At 44.4% G+C, this 20,225-nt stretch overlaps 1 protein-coding gene across 3 annotated transcripts in view; it reads right to left on the bottom strand.

Annotated features, from left to right (window-relative positions):
• Positions 1-1,537: 1,537 nt before the first annotated feature.
• NCOA6 (nuclear receptor coactivator 6) overlaps positions 1,538-20,225 on the bottom strand; it is a 43,756-nt gene continuing 25,068 nt past the window's right edge. For all 3 annotated transcript variants that reach the window (XM_014260789.2, XM_014260791.2, XM_014260788.2), the window contains 6 exons: positions 15,393-15,514; positions 11,549-14,500; positions 10,379-10,447; positions 8,439-8,475; positions 5,067-5,215; positions 1,538-2,139 (listed from right to left, as the gene is read on the bottom strand). In XM_014260789.2, the coding sequence (XP_014116264.2) occupies positions 2,093-2,139; positions 5,067-5,215; positions 8,439-8,475; positions 10,379-10,447; positions 11,549-14,500; positions 15,393-15,514 (3,376 nt within the window). In that variant the 3' untranslated portion in view covers positions 1,538-2,092. The remainder of the gene's footprint in view (positions 2,140-5,066; positions 5,216-8,438; positions 8,476-10,378; positions 10,448-11,548; positions 14,501-15,392; positions 15,515-20,225) is intronic.

Consider the following 20,225-nt stretch of genomic DNA (forward strand, 5'->3'; position numbering starts at 1 on the left):
ACCCTGACCTCAAGCTTTTCTGCTCCCCACAGTGTAGTATTTCCCACAAACTGAAGCACATCCCCTCTCTTCTCCTGGTTTATTGGTATGTGGACCTTTTCTGTGAAGACTTTGCAGTTTCATGGACCTAGTCCTCCTTTTCCAAAGCTCCTCACCCAACCCGAGCAGCAACGGAGCAGCGAGGCCAAGCACGGAGCAGGGTGAGCCCCAAGAGAGCGGGGCCCAGCAAAGATGTGGAGCTCCTGTACCCACATCAGCTGTGCCTGCACAGGGACATGGAGCAGCCACACTCTGGCAGGGAGGTTGGAGACACTGAAGAGTGCTTGGAAAGCTGCCTGGTGGGAAAGGCCTCAGGAGTGCTGGTGGCAGCAGCTGAACAAGAGCCAGGTGGGCAAGAGACCAATGACACCTGACCTGTACCAGCTGTGCTGTGGCAGCAGGACCAGGGCAGTGACTGTGCCCCTGTGCTGGGCACTGCTGAAGCACCTCCAGTCCTGGGGGCAGTTCTGGGCCCCACACGGCAAGAAAGGCATTGAGGGGCTGCAGCATATCCAGAGAAGAGAACAGGGCTGGGGAAGGGGCTGGAGCACAAGGAGCAGCTGAGAGAGCTGGGAGAGCTCAGTCTGGAGAAAAGGAGACTCAGAGGGGAACATTCACTCTCCAGGACTCCCTGACACGAGGGTGGAGCTGGGTGAGGTCACGCCCTGCTCCCAGGGAACAAGGGACAGGATGGCAGGAAATGGCCTCACGTTGTACCAAGGGAGGTTCACGTTGGATATTGGGGAAAATTTCTTCATGGAAGGGGTTGTCAAGTCCTGGCACAGTTGCCTGGTTGGAGTCTCCATCCCTAGAGGGATTTTAAAGAAGTGTGGATTCTGCACTTGGGGACATGGGTTAGTGGTGGCCTTGGCAGTGCTAGAGGAACAAATGGACTTGATGGTTTTAAAGGACTTTTCCAACCCCAGTGATTCTGTGAGGCCCCACTCAGTGCCTGTTACCTTGTGCACAAATAGCTTATTTCTCTGATTATAAAAGCTGACAACTTCTATTTAATAACAATTTATATTTAATTAGCATTTTGAGATACATATTTTTAGAATTCAGCAAGAAAGAGAAGAGGTGGCAGTGTGTGTGCACAAAGCTCAGGCTCCTGGCTCTCCCCAGCAGCCTGACCTACTTTGCAAGGCAGCACATCCCACCCAGCAGAGTTCTCCAGACCCAGGGACGCCAGGCTCTGCCTGGCAGAAGCCTTCACCCCACAGAATTGGGACTTTTCCCTGCCTGTTCCCTGCTCCCTGTGGGGAGCCAGGCTGCTGGAGCTCCTGTGCTCCCTGCACAGCCCCGAGGGCAGCACGGTGCCCTTCCTGCTCCCCCTTGCTTTGCAGGAACAGCTGCATCACTTAATTTGTTTGTAGTTAAACAAATTCCTTGCTGAAGCTACATATAAGGAGCTTGCAGGCCTGGAGCTCTAAATAATCTCTCCAATCACCCTGCTTGGAATGATGCTGCTGTTGTTGCTAATAATAATTCAACCCAATTTATAGGACAATAACATTTATTTAGAGCATGAGGGATTCCACATTATACAAACCCTTAAATTTATTTTTTGTTTCACTGGTCCATTTCTACAACAAATACATCAGATCTACTATATAATAAAATTATTTACATTTCCAAACAACATGGGGTTCATTTATAAACCCTCTGACTGCTATTCACATACAGTACTTAAACAACAGCACATTACATTATTATAATACCTAAAAATGACAACCCTGTATTCTAAATTGTTTATGAAAAGTGGAAACAAATAAATTTACAATTGTCTTCCCCTCCCCTTCCATTTCATACAAACACATTACCCTAATGTGCTAACCCTGACTTCACTTTGCAAATCCAGGGGGTTTTAGAAGAACCCAGTTTTTATATCTATTTATCTGTTTTATAGAAAAAAAAAATCATTTATCGGGAACAGTATAATATTAAAATGACTTACTGTACAGAATTTTATTTAAAAAAGAAAAATCACAGCTCAAAATTGCTATTGGTAAATTCACACTCATTTACAAGTCTCATGTTTCCATGCAGTAATTTACTTGGATTTTCTTCTTTTTGACTGCATTGCACTGGCACTCGTTTCTGAAATCAAGAGAAGAAAAGAAGCATGGATATGCAGTCGGTAACCATTCCCCAGAGGGGCACAGATTGCCCTGTCATTTTTCCAAACTCCCACCAGAGTGGGAACCTCTGGAGAGCATTTCCCCAGCACTGGGCCTGACTCTGGAGCAGCTGTGGCACCCCTGGGCCGTCAGCTCAAGCTGCTCTCCAGACACCAGCAGTGGGAGCTGGACATTTATGCAAACCTAACAGAACAGTCTTTGCAAGAAGAGCCTAAAATTTGTAATATTTGTAATATTTGTAATATTTGTAATATTTGTAATATTTGTAATGTCCCCCACGTGTCACAGGAGGAAGCACAGACCCAGGTTGTGCTGTGCAACCACTTGGGGAGGTGTTTTGGAGCCTGCCATGCCAGATAACAACCCAGTTGTCTGAGCTCTTAAAAAGTCATTAAAAACAAGTCTCTGCAGTGTACACTGAGTCACAGGAACACAGCTGATGCAAAAAGACACAAATGTTAACACCTGCAGGGCCACTGCAACAGCAGATGACATGTTCAGTGCACTTACCAAGGCACTAAGTTTCCATTTCAAAAGAAAAAAAGAGTAAGGACCAAGGGCATTTGCATCTCTAGATATTTTTTAAAATGTGATTTTAAACATTGGCAATGTCTCTTTGGCTCTTCATAATGTTTTCCAAAAACTATTGCAGCTGTGTATATTTTAAGAGTCAAAAGGGAAAAAAATTTCCAAGCCCATCTAAAATTAGAACAGCAGCAGTACAACTCCACAGCTGTTACATGTGGAATTAGAAAAAACAATCAACATTCCAAAATTTAACAAACTCAAAGCTACAGTAAATGCTAAAAGCAGCCCTTGCTGGAAAAGTACTCCAAAAAGGGAAAACACCAGTACAGTACCAATTTTCAGAAGTGAAACATCTCCACAGCTCCAGCCTGGAGCCCTCCAAGCAGCAGGGCTGACTGAAGTAGCTTCAGCTCCAGCTGTTGCTGCCCTTGCTGCTGCTCAAGGCTCCGTGTTTGGGAGGGTTGGGCCAGCAGCACTCAGCCCCTGTCTCCATCCCTTGGGATCATCACCAGCATCCCCCCAAACCCTGCACCCATAATGCACACATGGACAGGGCTGACCCTCCCTGTGTGCTCTTCTCTCACAGTGACCCTTCTGCCTCCTCCTTTCCGAGGTTTAGCAACCAAGTTCCTGCTCCAGCTGGTCAAAATCTCCTTCTCTCTCCCTGCTGATTTTTTTCCCTAATAATGACTTTAAACAGCCTTTATCTCAAGAGATAACTCCTCCCAGCCCCACATTCCTTTTGCCATGGATTAGGGGATTTCTCAGGACACAGATAACATGAGGACAGGAGCAACCAAACCAGAATAATCAAGCTCTGATTCACTAACAATAATGTACAACAGAGCAGGCACAGGTGGCAAACCAGATGTCACTTCTGCAGCCACCTCACCAGCGTGCAGCCTGTCCTCTGGCACACAGCACCTGGTTTGGCTCATTCTCCACAGCTCAGAGCAGCTCACAGGTATGGCAGCACAGCCAGGTGTCCCCTGCAAACTGCACCCAAGTGTCCAGCAAAGCCCTTGGACACCGTGGCAGCTTCAGATGCATCATTTAAAAACAAGGGTTTTATTTACAGAGGTAAACAAATTACACAATCAGCACAAACCCCTGTGAGAGTTTTGGTGTGATTTAAATTTGATGCACTTTCCCATTCCCACATTTTCAGAATTTGATGTGTCCCTGGTTGTCATCTTTAGGTTTACCCAGTACAGTGTGGGGGCAGGTTACACCCTCCAGATCCCCTCAAACGCAGGCAGGGATTTTACACTGGCTTCACATTCTTGAAACCTTTTTTTCACAATCATGAAAGAGAATTTATTTTTACAATACAGACTCAGATTCTTCTGCACAGTCCTGCCACAAGAAGTAAATGTAATTAAGTTCAGCAGTCACAAAAGTGCAGAACATATAGGTCCCCTGTATAATCTTTGGGAGTCATTGCACAATGACATAAAGCTGGAATGCTTGTTTGAAACTCTGAAAACACAATATTCTTACCATCACACTTTAGTACCTCCAGTATGGAAATGGTGGCTGAATTCAACTTGACTTCCTTTTATAATCATTTTATATTAATATCTCTTTGTTCTGTATATTATCTTTAAAATAGTGGTTGAATGTTTTCTCTTGACGGTCTCTCTCTACTCTCTTGCATAACTTTGGTCCATCAGCATTTTTCTGACCCTTAAACACAAGAAGCTGACAGAATTAGCTTCAGCCTGGCACTGGGCCGTGCATATCACAGAAATGCTGCATAACTGTTAAAGATTGTAACCTGGGTAGGAGTAAGGAACGTCAGCACCTGCTACTGCCATGGCTTAATAACTTCAGGAGTTCAGATGTTGTTGCGAAGCAGAGCTGAGGCTCTGTGCTAGCACACAGCACTCCCTGATGCTCCTGGCTGCCACTTCAGCAGCCTCTGGAGCGTGCCTGAACCATGGCATTTGACTTGGCAAGAGCTGACAGTGCACTTGGGAAGACTTAAGTCTTGTGTCTTTCAGGCTTCAGGAAAAGGAAAATGTCACTTTTTGATCTGAGTACGGTCCTTCCAACAGTAACACATTTCTGCCAAGAGAATTCAACTAGGCAAGGTGCTGAACACTACGGTGGTGAGTGCTGCAGAAAACAAGTTCCACAGATGTACCAAAGAGGAATTCATACAGGATTTACTGCCAGTGCAGACGCCGGGAAACGCTTCAACACCAACCTGTGGCTAAATCCTTGAAACTAGAGATAAAGCACGCAAGGTGTGTGAGCTGCAAACCAGTGTTATGAGGCAGCTACTGCCAGGGCAAACACCTGGGGAAGCAGGTTAGGAGCTGCCCTCTCCCCAGGAAGGGTGGCTGTGCATGTTACCTTTAGCTGTGCCGGACGTGGACGCGGGTCGCGAGGATCTCTTGCGCTGCCCGTTTTCTACACTTTCCTGTGAAGCGGCAGAATCCTCTGTTCTTGAATTTCTTCTACTTGGAGTTTTAGACTTTTCACAATTTTCTTTTGTCTCATTACTAATAAAGTGGGACAAAATATTTCTGATGAAGTGTGAGAAGAATTATGTTTTTCTATGCAAGTCAGACAAGCTGGAGGATGGCCTGACACAGGTACCAGTTCCGGACTATTAGCACTGAAGATATGAAACGCTAGAGATACCAGAAGTTCTATCAGATGAAGAATGACCTGAGTAAGCCAGAGTATAGTCCATTTCTATCAAAAATTATCAGAGGATACAGAATTGAGAAGTCCTCAAAGAGAATATTTTCAACATTAGAAGACCAAGAAATTAGATGCATTATAAATTGTCTGCTCTGTTTTCCACAGGTGCCACCATTACTGAAGTCTAGGAAAAGCAAACAGGTTACATTAGAGACTGCTGCAGTATGGGGGTACAGAGTTGAAATTGCAGATGGACATCAGGAGGAATTAAGAACTCTTTGGGGAGTATGCCAACTTTTGGGTTTGCTAAAAAGACTTACTCCATTGATCCAAGTGATTTCTTCACATATTAAAAATAAAAGGTTTTTTAAAACTTTGTTCAAGTTTTAAAGCTTGTAAAAATCCCTTTTTTTTTTTTCCAAACAGAAAGTTTTTCTGCTATAAAATAATAATTTTAGGTACTGTGGAAATCTTTTTCTTGCCACTGAGACAAGAAAGGGAGTGCCACATTTTGTAATTAAATTCCTCTTTTATTTTATTGCTCTTAGCCCTGTAAACTCATCCTAAGCTTTGGGTGTTTTCTCCTTAATGCATTATTTCCAGACAATTTATGGTGACTAAGCAGTTTCAGAAGTTTAAACCAAACTTCTCTCTTGTGAATTCAAAGATAAGTAATTAACTAAATAAATTGTTCTGCTGCTAATGGAAAAGAAGAAAGCTAATTTCAGGCCCTTTGGGTGACAACTTGCAGGATTTCAGGAAAGTCTCTGCCTGAAGCAGAGACTGGAGTGAACACACAGCACAGGGTGTGACAGAGGTCTCACTGCAGTGTCACCCTTCACACAAGTCCTGCTTTGAGGGGAAGGACTCAAACCACACAAACTTTGGGGTTAAGTAACAGAAACCTGAAATAAAACAGTTTCTCAATGGAAGGAGAGACAAACATTCTCAAGGAAGGACACACAGCAAAGGATATATGGATTGTAGATTATCTCAGATACAAAATAAATACTGAAATCTATTTCCCCAAAAGGGAGTATTATGGGCCATCTATAAACTGGATCCCCCAAACAGGTCTCAAAGTGGTGCTCTCCTATGGACCTGGGGCAGCTGAACCAGCTGTCACCTACCTCAGAGGACCCCCAGAGGGAAGCAAACAGGCATCAGCACCCGAAGTACAGGTCATTTTTACAGATTCAGACTAAATCCAGAGCTGGGATTGTCTCATAGGAACCAGCACATCACTTCCCTCCTTTTATAGGAGGAAATCAAGTTACTCCAAGTGAAAATATTTCTAGTGGTTTATGGGTTGCAAGGTTCCCCTAAGGCTTTAAAGGTTTTTAATAGCTTTAAATGAGAATAGGTTTAGATCAGATATTAGGTATGGGAACTGGCAATGGTCAAATAAGAGATTTTGAGGCTTCAGGCATTAGCTTGAGCCTGTGTGAAACTAAGTCACACAACGTTCTCACTCTGACCTGGGAAATCATAAGGAGGAATCCAAACCGTCTTTAGAGAAGGAAAACAACATCTGCAGGTGTTTGTCACCTTGTTGTTTTCTGGCAAGAAAAGGTCAAGGGGTGGTGTTCCCAACTGTCCAGTGATGGTGATGTGTTGGTTTCATGACCAATGAGAGTTTTACCTTTCGGACCTTCTCAGACCTGTCTATAAAAGAAGATCTGGAAGAATAAAACTTGCTCTCTTGTGCAACCCATATAGAGAGTCTGTGTTGCATTTTGCCATTCCTAATATAGTGCAACAGTTAGGGAGAAATTGGCACAGCATTTCCAGAGAAGCTGTGGCTGCCCCATCCTTGGATGTGTCCAAGGCCAGACTGGACTGGGCTTGGAGCAAGCTGGGATAGTAGAATGTGACCCTGCCCATAGCAGGAGGTGGAATGAAGGTAAGTTTTAAGGTCCCTTCCCACCCAAACCATCTGTGATTCTATCATGATATGTATACCATATGTCCTGTATGGTTCAACTCCAGGAGCCCAAAGCTGCCCACTGTATCAGCCATCACTAGACCCAGATTGCCTGCAAACTTTCCTTCCTTTCCAGTCTTGTTCAGAAGAGCATCAATCAGAAAAACCCTGAGAGTGCCCTTGTGGTAATCTGATGTGCTGGGTGAGTCTGGAGATGGTCACACAAGGACACTTCATTTGGAGAATCTCCTCAGCTGCCAATGTCCCACCTTCAGCTTTTCAGAAAAAATCTATCCTGAAGAAAACTCACTGTGAAATTTCAGCCTGTCTTTGAAAGATACCAATCCAAATGAAGATAAATATGGTTAAATATTCCATTCAGAGCCATTCCTGATCTGAGGAAATGTACTGCATACCCTGCCTTACAAAGGAAGGCACTGCCTCATCTCCTGAGGAACCCAACAAGGGGCTGCCCCTCTTGCCCTGACCTAGGGGGTCTCTCCACACATAAGGGCAGTGTCCAAAACCCGACTGGCTGTGCCAGCACCATTAGCCAAAATCCCTCCCAGGGGCTCTCACTGCCAACTGAGTGAGAGCCTGGGGAGTTTAGAATCTTCCAAGTAGATCTTGGAAACTGTACTTTCTTCTGATAGAACATAACCATTTGAAATAATTTATTTTAATTACTGAATAACTTAACCAAGACAACATGAAGTTTCTACCTGACCTTCTTATCAAGCTTTGGTAGAGTGTTAACAAGCAAATAGAGGAAAAAAATCCTCAACACAGAAGAACAAACTTTTGAAAGACTTCAGAAAACAAAAATTCACACAACAGCTAAGCTGCAGGCTTTTGGGGGGTTAGTTTTGATTTGTTGTGCAACCACCAAGACCCTTCCAGGATATGAAACATCCAGGCCTGAAAGGATGAGAGGAAACATTGCTCAAGCACAGACTAAGGAAAAGGTTACCTTATGTTCATTGCATTTCAGCAATGGTTTGGATCATTCAACTGGACTGATTTCTTAGCAGGAAAGAAAGGATATGGCCAAGAAAATGAAAAGCAGTAGCAGAGGTTGAGCAATTAAGCAAAGAGAAAGGGACTTCCTCCCACGAAAGCTACATCTACTCTGAATCTATAAACTATCTCCTTACCTTTGACCAGCAACTACTGCAGCATTTGTCTCAAGTTCTACAAAAGAAAAAGATAATTTTAAGGTCTGCTGTAGAGGTACATACCTGCTGACAAGGCATGACTAGCTTACATTTTTCTATCACATATTAGGTCTCAAGGATAAGCTTCTCTCAAAGCAAAGCAAGCCAAAATACCACACTGGCCAAGTGCTTGGTCTGATCACAGTCTTCAGGACACTGCAGTCAGCTAGGACAGGGAAAAATTAAAGCCCTGCAGAAAAAAAAATGTAGAGAAACTCCCTGGCTACACTACACTCTTCTCCCTTTTTAAACTTCCATTTTAGACAGCTTATTTCTACTAAATGTTCTAGGTTTTATTAATTTTTAAACCTTAAAAGTACCCATCTTTTATTCTGCAAGTAAAAATTTGCCTTAACCCAACTGCCTCTCACAGCAATATCTTCTAATGACAAATTTCTGAAGCCAAATTGCACTTGTACAGAATTGGAAAATATCTCAGGGGAGATGATGCAAAGACCTGGCCTGTTTTTTCTCTCTCTCAGTGATTTTGTACAAACAGGTCAGGTTTCCTTCGGAGTCTTCACCTCAGTAAAAAGCTCTCCTTAACAGCACATAAAATGTCAAGTCTTTTTACTGTCTGTCTTTTAGTTCTCCCCATATGCACCATATCCTTTGTTGAGGGAAGAGCTATACCTAAACACAGGCCCTCTCCTGAGGAACTGGCAGAGATTTAGGGATTACCATTGCAATGCCATGGATGAACTCCCTGTGCTTTTGTCTCATTGTCCAGCCCAATTCCCCCATCAAGCTTGAGGCCAGTGGGACACAAACTGGGGTTTTGCCTTTGCAATTTAGCCCCCAAAGTTTGCTAGAGTGTGCACAATGAACAGAGGCATTAAAAATAAGTAAGAGAACAGGTAACATCTGTCCTCCTAGGATGAATTTGCAGTGTTGGAACAGCAGCCTCTTCAGTGTAAATGGATATATTTCACATTGTCTGAATAAAACAGATGTCTTGGGAACAAAGGAACAACAAACTAAGCAATCAAAGGAGTTACCTTTCTTCCCACCCAAAATTTAAACTGGGAGATTATCCAACAGTAAAACATGGATTGCATCAGTGCTTCCCCCAGAAAGGAACCCCCACTACAGTCACAGCAGCACAGGGCAATGAGTCAGGTGTGAAAAAACAAGAGTATGACCACCTTTGTCTTAGTGGAAATTCAAAGAAAACAATTTCATACCATTTTTACTTTCTGAAAACCCTATTTCTAATCAGATTAGAGATGGAAATGGATGGAGAGTAGCACTTCCCATAAGTAAGCCCGCATCTGTCTGTTTTCCCTACTCAGCCTGGAGTAGGGAAAATTTTAAGTTATTTTTTAAAACCATCCCAGAACTGATGGTGAAACACCATGACAACAGATGTCAACATCATAAAGTCATCTGCCAGGGGTCCATCCTGAAACACTGCTGAGAGGGGCATTAAAAGTTGAACACAAAAAAAAAATGATTACAACTCTAAAACACAATCCCAGCATGGCATGAACATATTTCTATATTCAGAAGGGTACAATGAAAGAAACACCCCTCTTATTAGCTCTGCATAGAACTTCTAAATTCAAATACAATGTATTGTTACAAATCCAGTCCCTCCAATTTATCACTGACTATCTAAAACCTTCCTTTTTCATTTTTTCATTTCTTACTTGACCCCACCCTGAATCTTCTACAAGGCTTTGAAGTCTTCCAAAGCACAATGTAACTAGCAGAGAAAAACAATCCCAAAAGCACAAATATTAATAAAAAACCCTACCCAACCCCCCCAAATACTCAGTGTATTAATGGCCACTGAATATGCATTCAAACAAATATATTTTCAGTTCCAAACATAAAGGATTTAGTTCACCTCTATTCTGCTTTTCCAAAGGGAGATTTACCTGTTCTTTGAACAGTACTTTCTGATGTTGCAACTGAACTTTTTTTCTGTGTTAAATGTTGAGAGGATGCTAGAATAAAAGTGGAGGGAAAAAACATTATTGTCAAAGGGAGTAGAGGAGTTCTTGTTATGTGATCAGGCTGGTACAAAATACTTTCCCAGCTGACTGATTGCCATTTACAGATGCAATGTTTTTAATCTACCCTTCACTCCCCTCCCACCACACACACCTCCCCCTTTTTAAAACAAACTTCAGCAAAACTATCCCAAGCAAGTTTTCTCAAACTAGAATGAGTGATGAAATGAAGTATCATAAACATTTTAAAAGGTAACAATTTTTCAGCAGACTGTGACATTAAAGGAAATCCTAAAATTTCAATAGTTTAGTCTTCTTTTTTTAATGTTCATTTCAACAGAGATTCTGGAGGAAAATAGTATATTTTTAATGAACCAATGCCCTCACTCTTTCAATTAAAATACACAATATGCTTCAGAGTTGCCTTTGAAGGCCTTTGGCAATAAGATGATGATTTGACCTTAGTTTGCCAAGTAAAAAAATCAGATGGAAAAAATAATTTTTGTTGAGCTAATGCTTTCTAATCTTCTATGTGATAGTGAACTTAGAACAGGAAGACAAAAAGTTTAACATTCCTGCCTAAATAAAGATTATCACTTCCTAGAAAGCCAGAATTCTTTCTGTGAAGCTCAAAGGAAGCTTCCATTTTCCAGTGGCATACAGCTACAACATCCAACAGCCATCGGGAAAGTCACACTGAAGCTGAAGTTTTCAGTTCCCCTGATTTCTGTGGATTTTATTATCCATGATTTTATCGTTTTGACAAGACCAAAGCAGAACACCAGTGTATCTACCAGTGTAAAAGGGACCCTGAGTATTTGTCATTACTGATACATCCACTTTTCCTCCTTGCTTCCAACAGTTACATGAAGTCACCGAATCATATGTTCATGACAAACACCCCACTGAAGCAGTAAATGGAAAGTGAAATAAAACATTTGGAGCTCCAGTCTTGGCGAATACAAGGCTGTGTATCAGTCAGCTGCTAGAAACAAGAGCAGCTGTCAGCCTCGGCTGCAGTGCCACGGAGAGCAGCCCCTGGCACATCCCCAGCCCCCCTCGCTCCCTCCGTGCCCCGCGCAGCCCCGCACTCACCTGCGCTCTGCAGCAGCTCCGGGGGTGCTGCGGGCTTCTCCTCGGCCCCGGCGCTGCCGCTGGGCTCGGGGCCCCCGCCGGGGCTGCCCGCGGGCTCCGGGGCTGCCGGGGGCGCTGCGGCCGGGGCCGCGCCGGGGCCGGGAGCGCTCGGGGGCGCGCCCGGGGACGCGCAGGACGGAGCGGCCGCCGAGGGGCTGAGGCTGGAGCTGCCGGGCCCAGAAGTGCTCTGTTTTGTAACACTGGGTGCTGAAGGCGTCCCGCTTTTGTTATCGGCTTCTGCTGGTGGTTGCTCTGTTCCCAAACTATTTGGGACCGACGTTTCTAGTCCCTGACCTTCCGCTTCTCCGTCCAAAGCATACTGCTCTTCCCCTTTCTCCAGGGAGCCAGTGACCTTCTTGCACGCTTTAGTCAGCAGGAGCTGGCCAATTTTGTCTACCTTTCCCTTTCCCTTGCTGGATGAGACAGGGCTGCGTCTATTCCCAGATCCCGGGCTGCTTGTAAGCAGAGGGGAAACAACAGGTCCCGCCTGGGCTGCTGGCACAGGGCACTGCTCCCCCGACCCCGCACCTTGGGAAGTCTCCTCCAGGCTGAAGTCCTTGGCTGGCTGAGCAGGAAGCTGTGAAGGAACACTGGAAGGAGTTGGGGTGGAAGAAGACAGTTGGACAGGAGATGCCAAGGGATTCAGGACGAGTGATCTGCTGGTGGGAATACTGGACACAGAACTGGTGGATGAGGTGCTGGGAGGAGTGGGCCCGGAGGAAAACTTGATATTCTGCGGGATATGCAAAGGACCAACAACCGCGACCGACTGAGGCATCAGGCTCGAGTTAGAAGTCATGGGGGCTGCTGGAATCGTGCTGGACTGAGAGCCCTTCATCACTTGGATGATTGAGGATGAGTTTATAAACACAGGTGTGATGAACTGTGGCCGGGTGTTGGACTGAACTGCCGACTGTCCCTCCGAAACCATCACTTTGCTCCCCACGTTGGGCATGGTGACAACAGTGGACACTAACGCAGATTGCAAGTGGGATGGCAATGGAGCTGATGTATTAGCAGCAGATGTAATAGGGTTGGAAGTCACAAAAACTGTGATCTGGTTGGGGGGTAAAGGACCTGAAATTGAAGAAGAGCTAACAGGCCTCTGCATTACTGGAGGAACACTCTGTGCCACGCTTGCATTTACTTCTCCCAGTTCCTGGTGCCCTGGATTTGGACAGGGCTCATTATTTTGAGGCAGGCTAAGTGAGTTAGATGGCTCCTTGCTCGAGGATGAATCCTGCAGTGGAGGAATGACAGCCATCTTCTTTAGCTCCTCACCAGTGGGGACTATTGGTGCCATTTCAAGACCAGTCAGCCCAGGGGGCTTAATGGTCACATTAGGAGCTCCAGAATTGTCAAGAAGTTGACTTAGAGAAGTTGGTGCCTCCCTCATAGCTGGAGACACCACGGCTTTACTTTCCTCCATGACTGGGAGCTTACTGCTGTCTAAGGCTTGCCCATCTTTTTTTGCCGGTTCCTCAGGAACCAGCACTTTCATTTCTGGAGTAAGGACACCTTTCAGTTCCATACTGGGCTGGTCCTTGCTACCTTGGACACCTTGTGCACTTTGACTCTCAGTATCTTGAGGCACACTAAGGCTCTCCTTATTGTCTTCAGGAATGCCAGTCACAGCAGGTACAGAAACCGCAGGATTCTGGTTACTTAGCATGGAGTTACTTTGAAAACTTGTGGTCACAGGTGTCGGCAAAGAAGAGGGACCAGCCATCATATTTCTCTGTAATTCCATGTTCTGCAAGAGAGATGGATTCTGCTGAGTTGTCAATGATAATTTAGCTGCTTTTGAATTCTGTCTGCCAGGGCTTGGTGTAGTTTTCCTACTGGATCCAGGACTGGACCTTCGACTATTGCTTGGGCTTGCTCTCTTTGTTCCTCCAGCGTTGGTTTGTTTGCCTGAATTCATGACCACACCTTCCAACTTGTGTGACTGTGAGGCAGTAAAACTGGACTGATTGTTAATTGTGAGATTTGATGGGGCTTGTCCAATGGCCTTTAAAGTAGTGGGATTCAGACCCTGCTGATCAAACCCTCTATTGAGATTAGGCCTGGGAGGTAAAGGGATATTGATCTGGGGAGGGAACAGACCGGCTATAGAAGCATTGAGCCTCTCTGGAGACAGGCTAATTTCTGAGGGTTCTGTGCTGGGTGGACGGTTGTTAGGAGTCTGAGGGTAATACGGCCTTGGGCTAGCTCTGTTGGGGGTTTTAGGCCTTGAAGTTTGTGATGGGGCAGCAACATTTGGAAAATGGTGTGTAAGAGCACTAGACAGAGAACTAGACTGCTGCTGGGGACTTGCGCCTTGAGCAGCTGAAAGTGGGGATGGTCCAGGCTTGGGTCCTGTCATCATTAGCTGGTTCTGTGAAACTACTAAATGAGATGTCACATTATTCTGAGCTCCTGACGTTGGAGGGCCCTCAGCTCCACCTCCTTCTGGAACAGAAGATACTGATGACACCTCTCTGAGGGGTGAGCTGGAAGGATTCTGTACATTATCTGGATAAACCATTTTTCTTGCATTATTTCCCAGAGGATTGCCTGGCAGGGCCATCCTCTGTTTGTCAGGAGATGGAGGCACCGGTCCAGGCCCCTGGAGGTTCACCATCACTGGCATGTTCCCGCTCTGCTGCATCGGCATCCGCTGGGCATCTGGGTTCAGGGGTCCCCTGGGGGGGTGAACCCCCTGGGGCACAGGCAGCCTGACTGATTTGGGATCCTGCTGCATCATCAGCATCATCATCATCTGCTGCTGCTGCTGCGGTGTCTGGGGGGGTGCCTGGCCTTGCTGTGGGGCTGCCTGTGGCTGCTGTGGGGGCTGGGGCTGCTGAGTGTGTGGCATGAGCTGAGGTGGCATCTGCTGAAGTGGCCTTTGCTCCACTGGCTGAGATGGATAACCTAAGGCAACAGGATGACGTGTTAAAACCAACCAAAAATCAGAGGAAGCAGAATTTCTGTAACAAACAGGATTGGATAGAAAGTACAGCCTGCAGCCTGTTTATCTTGGATGAGAGCCACATTAACAAAACAGGCTTTACAAACAAAGCCAAAGATTTTACTTAATTCATAAAAATAGTTTTACTTAATGTATGACTCGTATGAGATTTAACTGGAGATCTCTTAGTGCACTGTATCAGCTGCTAACCCAGGTTCACACCACCTGACAAGTCTGCAACTGCCCATAGGCTTCCTTTCACTGAGAAATGCAGAGTTGGACTTTCACTAATTATTACTCCTTAAAAGTAACTTCAGAGTTTGACAGCCCCCAAGAGTCATGACCAGCACACCTGCCCCAGACCTGACATTTTCCTCAGTACAAAGTAAATCTGACATGTGTTACTCAGCCAAAAACATGTTAAGGACCCCTGTGTGGTTTATAATATATATCCTATTGCAGACTTCAGATTTAATCTCCTCTACATGCAAAGGATCATTCCAACTACAAACACTTTTTCTTCTCAAAAATCAGCTATTACCCAATGCTGAATTTTTAAGACATCAGTCTGTGCTACAGCTAGAAATACAACATTTTTATCAGTTATGTTACTGGTGAATAATGCTACAGTACTCAGTATGATACATTTAGGATGATAAATGAGAATGGGGTCACCTCTTCATTTTGAGCAAACCCAAAGAAAACACTTAAACAATGGTACCAATTGCTTACTAGGAGGAAAAAAGGTTTGAACTTGAGTGTGTGATAGCATAAATAAAATAGAACTGTCACAAAGATCGTTAAAAGCTCTCCTATAGTTATTACATTCAGATAATCACAGAAAAATCCTACTACCTGGTGGTCTACTTGCAAAATCTGAGAGTTTAGGGCCTGACTTATCTAAATTCATTCCTTGGTCTCCAGACATTGACGACTGATCACTCTCCTCCAGGCCAGCTGGACGTGATTCTGAAGAACTGAAAGAAAAATAATTGCAATTAAGATCCAGCCCCTACATCAGTGTTTGATTTCTGCTTCTATAACTAAGTACTCAAGTAGTTAATACCTAGCACTCTCCACAGCCCTGGAATAACCCACTGAAATGCCTCTGATGTAACCTGCCAGACTGGAACACACACTCCAGGTCTGTGTGTCACTGCCTTAAGTACTACTGTAAAGGAAACAAGTTGCCTGGTGCTCTGTTGATCTTAAAACATTTATTTCTACCATGAATCTGAGCTTTATAACTAAGAGAATGCCAATGGATATTTCAAATTATAGAGGTATGTATATTCCAACTAAACTAAACAGGCTTTTCTATGACATCTGTATGGATAAGCAAATGCCATGGGTAAATGCATTTTTAATTTATTTTAATGGTAGAACATTTTCTTCCAGTACTGCACCCAGAAGTGGCTCACTCAGGGTATCCAAAACCTCCGATAACATCACAGCACAACTGCACTGACATGTCAGGCATTGCAGTCACCCTCCAGAGCACAGAACTGTGTAGTACTGGGACTCTGTAAGTGATCACATGCTGGAGTCTAGGTTGGAAGGACCTTAAAGCTCATCTCATTCCACCTCCTGCCATGGGCAGGGACACCTTCCACTGTCCCAGGCTGCTCCAAGCCCTGTCCAGCCTGGCCTTGGACATTTCCAGGCATCCAGGGGCAGCCACAGCTGCTCTGGGCACCCTGTGCCAGGGCCTGCCCAGGGAACAATTCCTTCCCAATATCCCATCCAGCCCTGCCCTCTGGCAGTGGGAAGCCATTCCTCCTTGTTCTGTCCCTCCATCCCTTTTCCAAAATCCCTCTCAAGCTCTCTTGGAGTCCCTTTAAGCCCTGGAAGGGGCTCTGAGGTCTCCCTGGAGCCTTCTCCTCTCCAGGTGAGCACCCTCAGCTCTCCCAGCCTGGCTCCAGAGCTGAAGGACTCCAGCCCTTGGTGCATCTCTGTGGCCTCCTCTGGACTGTGTCCAAAGGAGTGTCCTTCTTGTGCCTCAGGACTGGAGGCAGCTCTGCAGGTGGGGTCTCACTTCAGTGGGCAGAGGGGCAGAATCCCCCTGGACCTCCTGCCCACACTGGGGGATGAGCCCAGGACTCTGTGGGTTCTGGGCTGTGAGTGCACATTGCTGGGTCACATTCAGTTTTTCACCCATCAACACCCCCCAAGTCCTTCTCCTGAGGAATCTGATGCTCCAGGAGACTCTCTAGGACAATTTAAAATTGTCCAGACTCAATGCCCAATACTTTGACTAAATCAAGAGAGCTTTTGCAGACTTAGAAAAACCCCAAGTTTCTATAGTGAACAATATATATGGTCAGAGGATGTAAAACAAAGAGTGAAGAAGAGCAGAACTAAACTGCTTATCACCTTCATGAATATATGAAGTTTATGGGAAGTTCTATGTAAGAAAAGCTCTAAGTTAAAATTAAAGACATCAAAAAAGTACACTGCCAATAAAGAGAGGCAGAATCATGTAGAAATGCCATGGGCAAAAGTAACACTTTCAGCAAACTAAGAATTTGAAATACATAATGGTGGGGAGATTTATCCTACTTCAATTTCCTTGAGAGTAACAGTTTCTGGCATCTGTACAGCTGACCCAAAGCTGTAGACACCCATGGAGGCACCCTGACCTCTCCTGATGTTCTATCAGCTACCTAATCAACATTCAAAAAGCAGCATGTGACTGGAAATCCCTGAATTTTTGTGGGTCAAAACTGGAGAGAACATACACCAAGAGAGAAGAAAGGTGAAAATAGGGCAAACAGAACTGTTCCTGCCACTGCTGCTGAGGGCAAGTACTGGCAAGGAAAGCACCTGGAGTGCAATGCTGTGTCTAATCCAGCACACCACCAACTTTTGTGATGCAGGTGGTGTAGGCTTACATGCCTCCACCAATAAATTTGATGAAAACTGGCATAATGCAGAGATATGCCCCAGAGCATTATATAAACAGCCACAAGTGAACAAAAATTCTGGCAGCAAAATCATCCAGAAGAGCTGCAGCCTTTGGTGCAGGTACCAGCCATGTGAACTGAAAGCAATCTCAGCTTTGTCAATTTTGCTATTTATTTACAATGGTGGGAGATTAAAAATGCCACAGTTAAAGTTCAGCTCAAAGCTGATACACAGCATCACTGCACAGACAGCTTTAACCCAGAAAACAAACCTGGTGCACAGTGGATCCTTAGCAAACACCTCCTGCCAGATGGGTCTGTGCAAATCTGTCAGAAAAGACCCAAGCTTGGTTTGCCAGCAAAAAGCAGCTATGGTAATAAAGTCTGCTTCTATCATTGCTGGAAAATTTAAACATCAACTGAATCTCAAGTGTGGCTGAAATTCACCAGGCATGTTTAGCAACAAGCACTTGTGAAAAATAGCCAGAATATGAATAGCAAGGTGTTTGTGTGAGGGACAAAATATTCCATATTTATTCTTCTTTTCTATTGCTCTAGTTGTAAAAAAATACATGAGTAAGTGCACACCAGGTACAGTCTGGATTGTCATCAGCAGTACCTCTGCTCTACCAGCTGCACTCTGAAGTACAACCTTCAGATACAAACCCCTCATCAGAGCAGAGAGAACTCCAGGAAAACCCAAACCAACCAAACCAAAGAAGGTGGCAGCTGGATCACAAGGAGAGCAAACCTCAAATGACAGGTGTGGCAGACCCAGTCCAGCCCAGGAGCAGCAGCTCTGGGGTACAGAGAGGCTCCTCCTCTGCTGCTGAATGAGGGCACCCCCAGACCTACAGTGAAACTCTTCGAGTCTGCTTGGGAAAAGTCTCTTTGTCCTGCAGTGCTGTCACCACCTGCACTGGATGTGCAGCCTGAATGGCAGCACTGGCAATGACCTCCCACAGTGGATGATTTCTGCTCTCCCAGTGCACAGGATGTTCATGGTCCATGCACAGGGGAACATTAAAGAACTTGTTTGTGCATGGATTTAGTAGAACTAACCAAGCTGTTTTATCCACAATCCCACTTCATCTAGCATCTTGTTCTTTAGTTTACATCCCATTACCCACAGTCTTCAGGTTCAGCACACAGATGCAAACACTTTTAAACAACCCAAATGTCCTGGGTTTCATTCCAATGCAAAGTTGCTCAATTAAGCAACCCCTTGAAAGTATTCTAGACTCAGCTGAATAAACTCATTCAATAGCTCACTTATCCTATTTATGTTCCAACGTCACTGCAATCTATATTACTAATTGTACTTTTGTTATTATCTTATTATTTCTTAGAAATTATTTCTTTTTAGTCTCTTTATCAATTTAGCTGCACTTTTTACACAAGGTTTGCTGCTCTGAATTCTAAAATTTCTGAGGAAGAATGACAGAGAGGAAGCTGAGATGAAAAGCATCCTATTTGCCTCTGATGCAAGAGAACGTGATCCAGATCAGATTACATTCCTGCCAATTCCAAGGCAGGGAAATGCTGAGCTTGCCCAACGATGTGAGGGAAGCTGAGAGTGAGGGAGGCAGGAAGGTGTTACAGCCAGCTTTCACTGCAGTCTCCCTCTTTTTGCTGGAGAACAAACTCAGGAACTTTTGTAAGCACAGCTCCTTTCTCAGTGCTTCTGAAAGGATCAAATACTGATATAGTCCACATAGAACCAAAATGCTCATCCATATCAGAACAACATTCTGGTTCCTTTGTTAATTACACCAAAATTGGATTCAAAGCATTATTTAGGAGCTGGAATTGAGCTGTCATAGCTCATTAGAAAAGCTGTAATTCAGACTTCTTCTACTGTGAAAACTTTAATAAGCAAATAATCTTGTGAGGCTTTGCAAGCTCAGAGGAAGAGCTTTATAGACACATTTATTGATGTTCCCAGGCCACACTGAGGCTGGGTGCTCATCAGTAAGACCAATGAAAACAAAATCATAAGAGTTTTCTTTAATGATTAATGGATTTTTTTTTCAGAAGGTGGTGCCAACTCATCTGCTCCCTCTGAATGCTGTCACTTCCACAGCAAGGCACTTGTCCATGAGATTATTAATTTCATCTTCACGAAGGAATCTTGACACTGCAGAATATGCAGGCTGGGGCTACACACAGAATAACCAAGGGAAAAGTTAAAATATTGAACAGATGCTGAGTACTTGATGCCATCTTTGCACTGAACTGAACATGTGTCCCTAGGAAAGGCAGTATAAACTTCAGGTTAAAAAAATGATTATTCAAAAGGGCCAGACTGGTGGAATTAGAGCCACACCAGGAGTTTAATTTGCTATGAATATATATGAATATATATTTGCTATGAATATATATGCTATTTTTGTCTCATTCTAAGAATTTAATTTTGATATTTGGATATTTCTGTGTTATAATTTTCTGTGCAAATTTTTTTTGTTTTTCCCTGATTGAAACAATCCCCCAAAGTACCATCAGGTGGGTTCCTGTTAATGCCCCATGGGCTCATCTGCAGCATCAGGATAATTAAAGTATTTCTGCTATCACCATTTGAGGTGAATTATGGCACAGCAGCAGCAGCTACCACCCTGTTCTGGGTGACAGTGAACTGTCAATGGCAAATGCTTACAGGACAGCTGGCCAAGAAAGAACATGCTGGCCAAAGAAGGAAGAGATTCTGCAATCTTGTATTTTCACTAATAAGACACATTCATTCATTATCTTTCAATCTTTTCCATTGGCTTCCTCCCTCTCAAGAGCT

The sequence above is a fragment of the Pseudopodoces humilis genome, chromosome 19 (assembly GCF_049639895.1).
Source record: "Pseudopodoces humilis isolate 2021_Gansu_Grassland_sample_001 chromosome 19, ASM4963989v1, whole genome shotgun sequence".
Lineage (NCBI taxonomy): Eukaryota > Metazoa > Chordata > Aves > Passeriformes > Paridae > Pseudopodoces > Pseudopodoces humilis.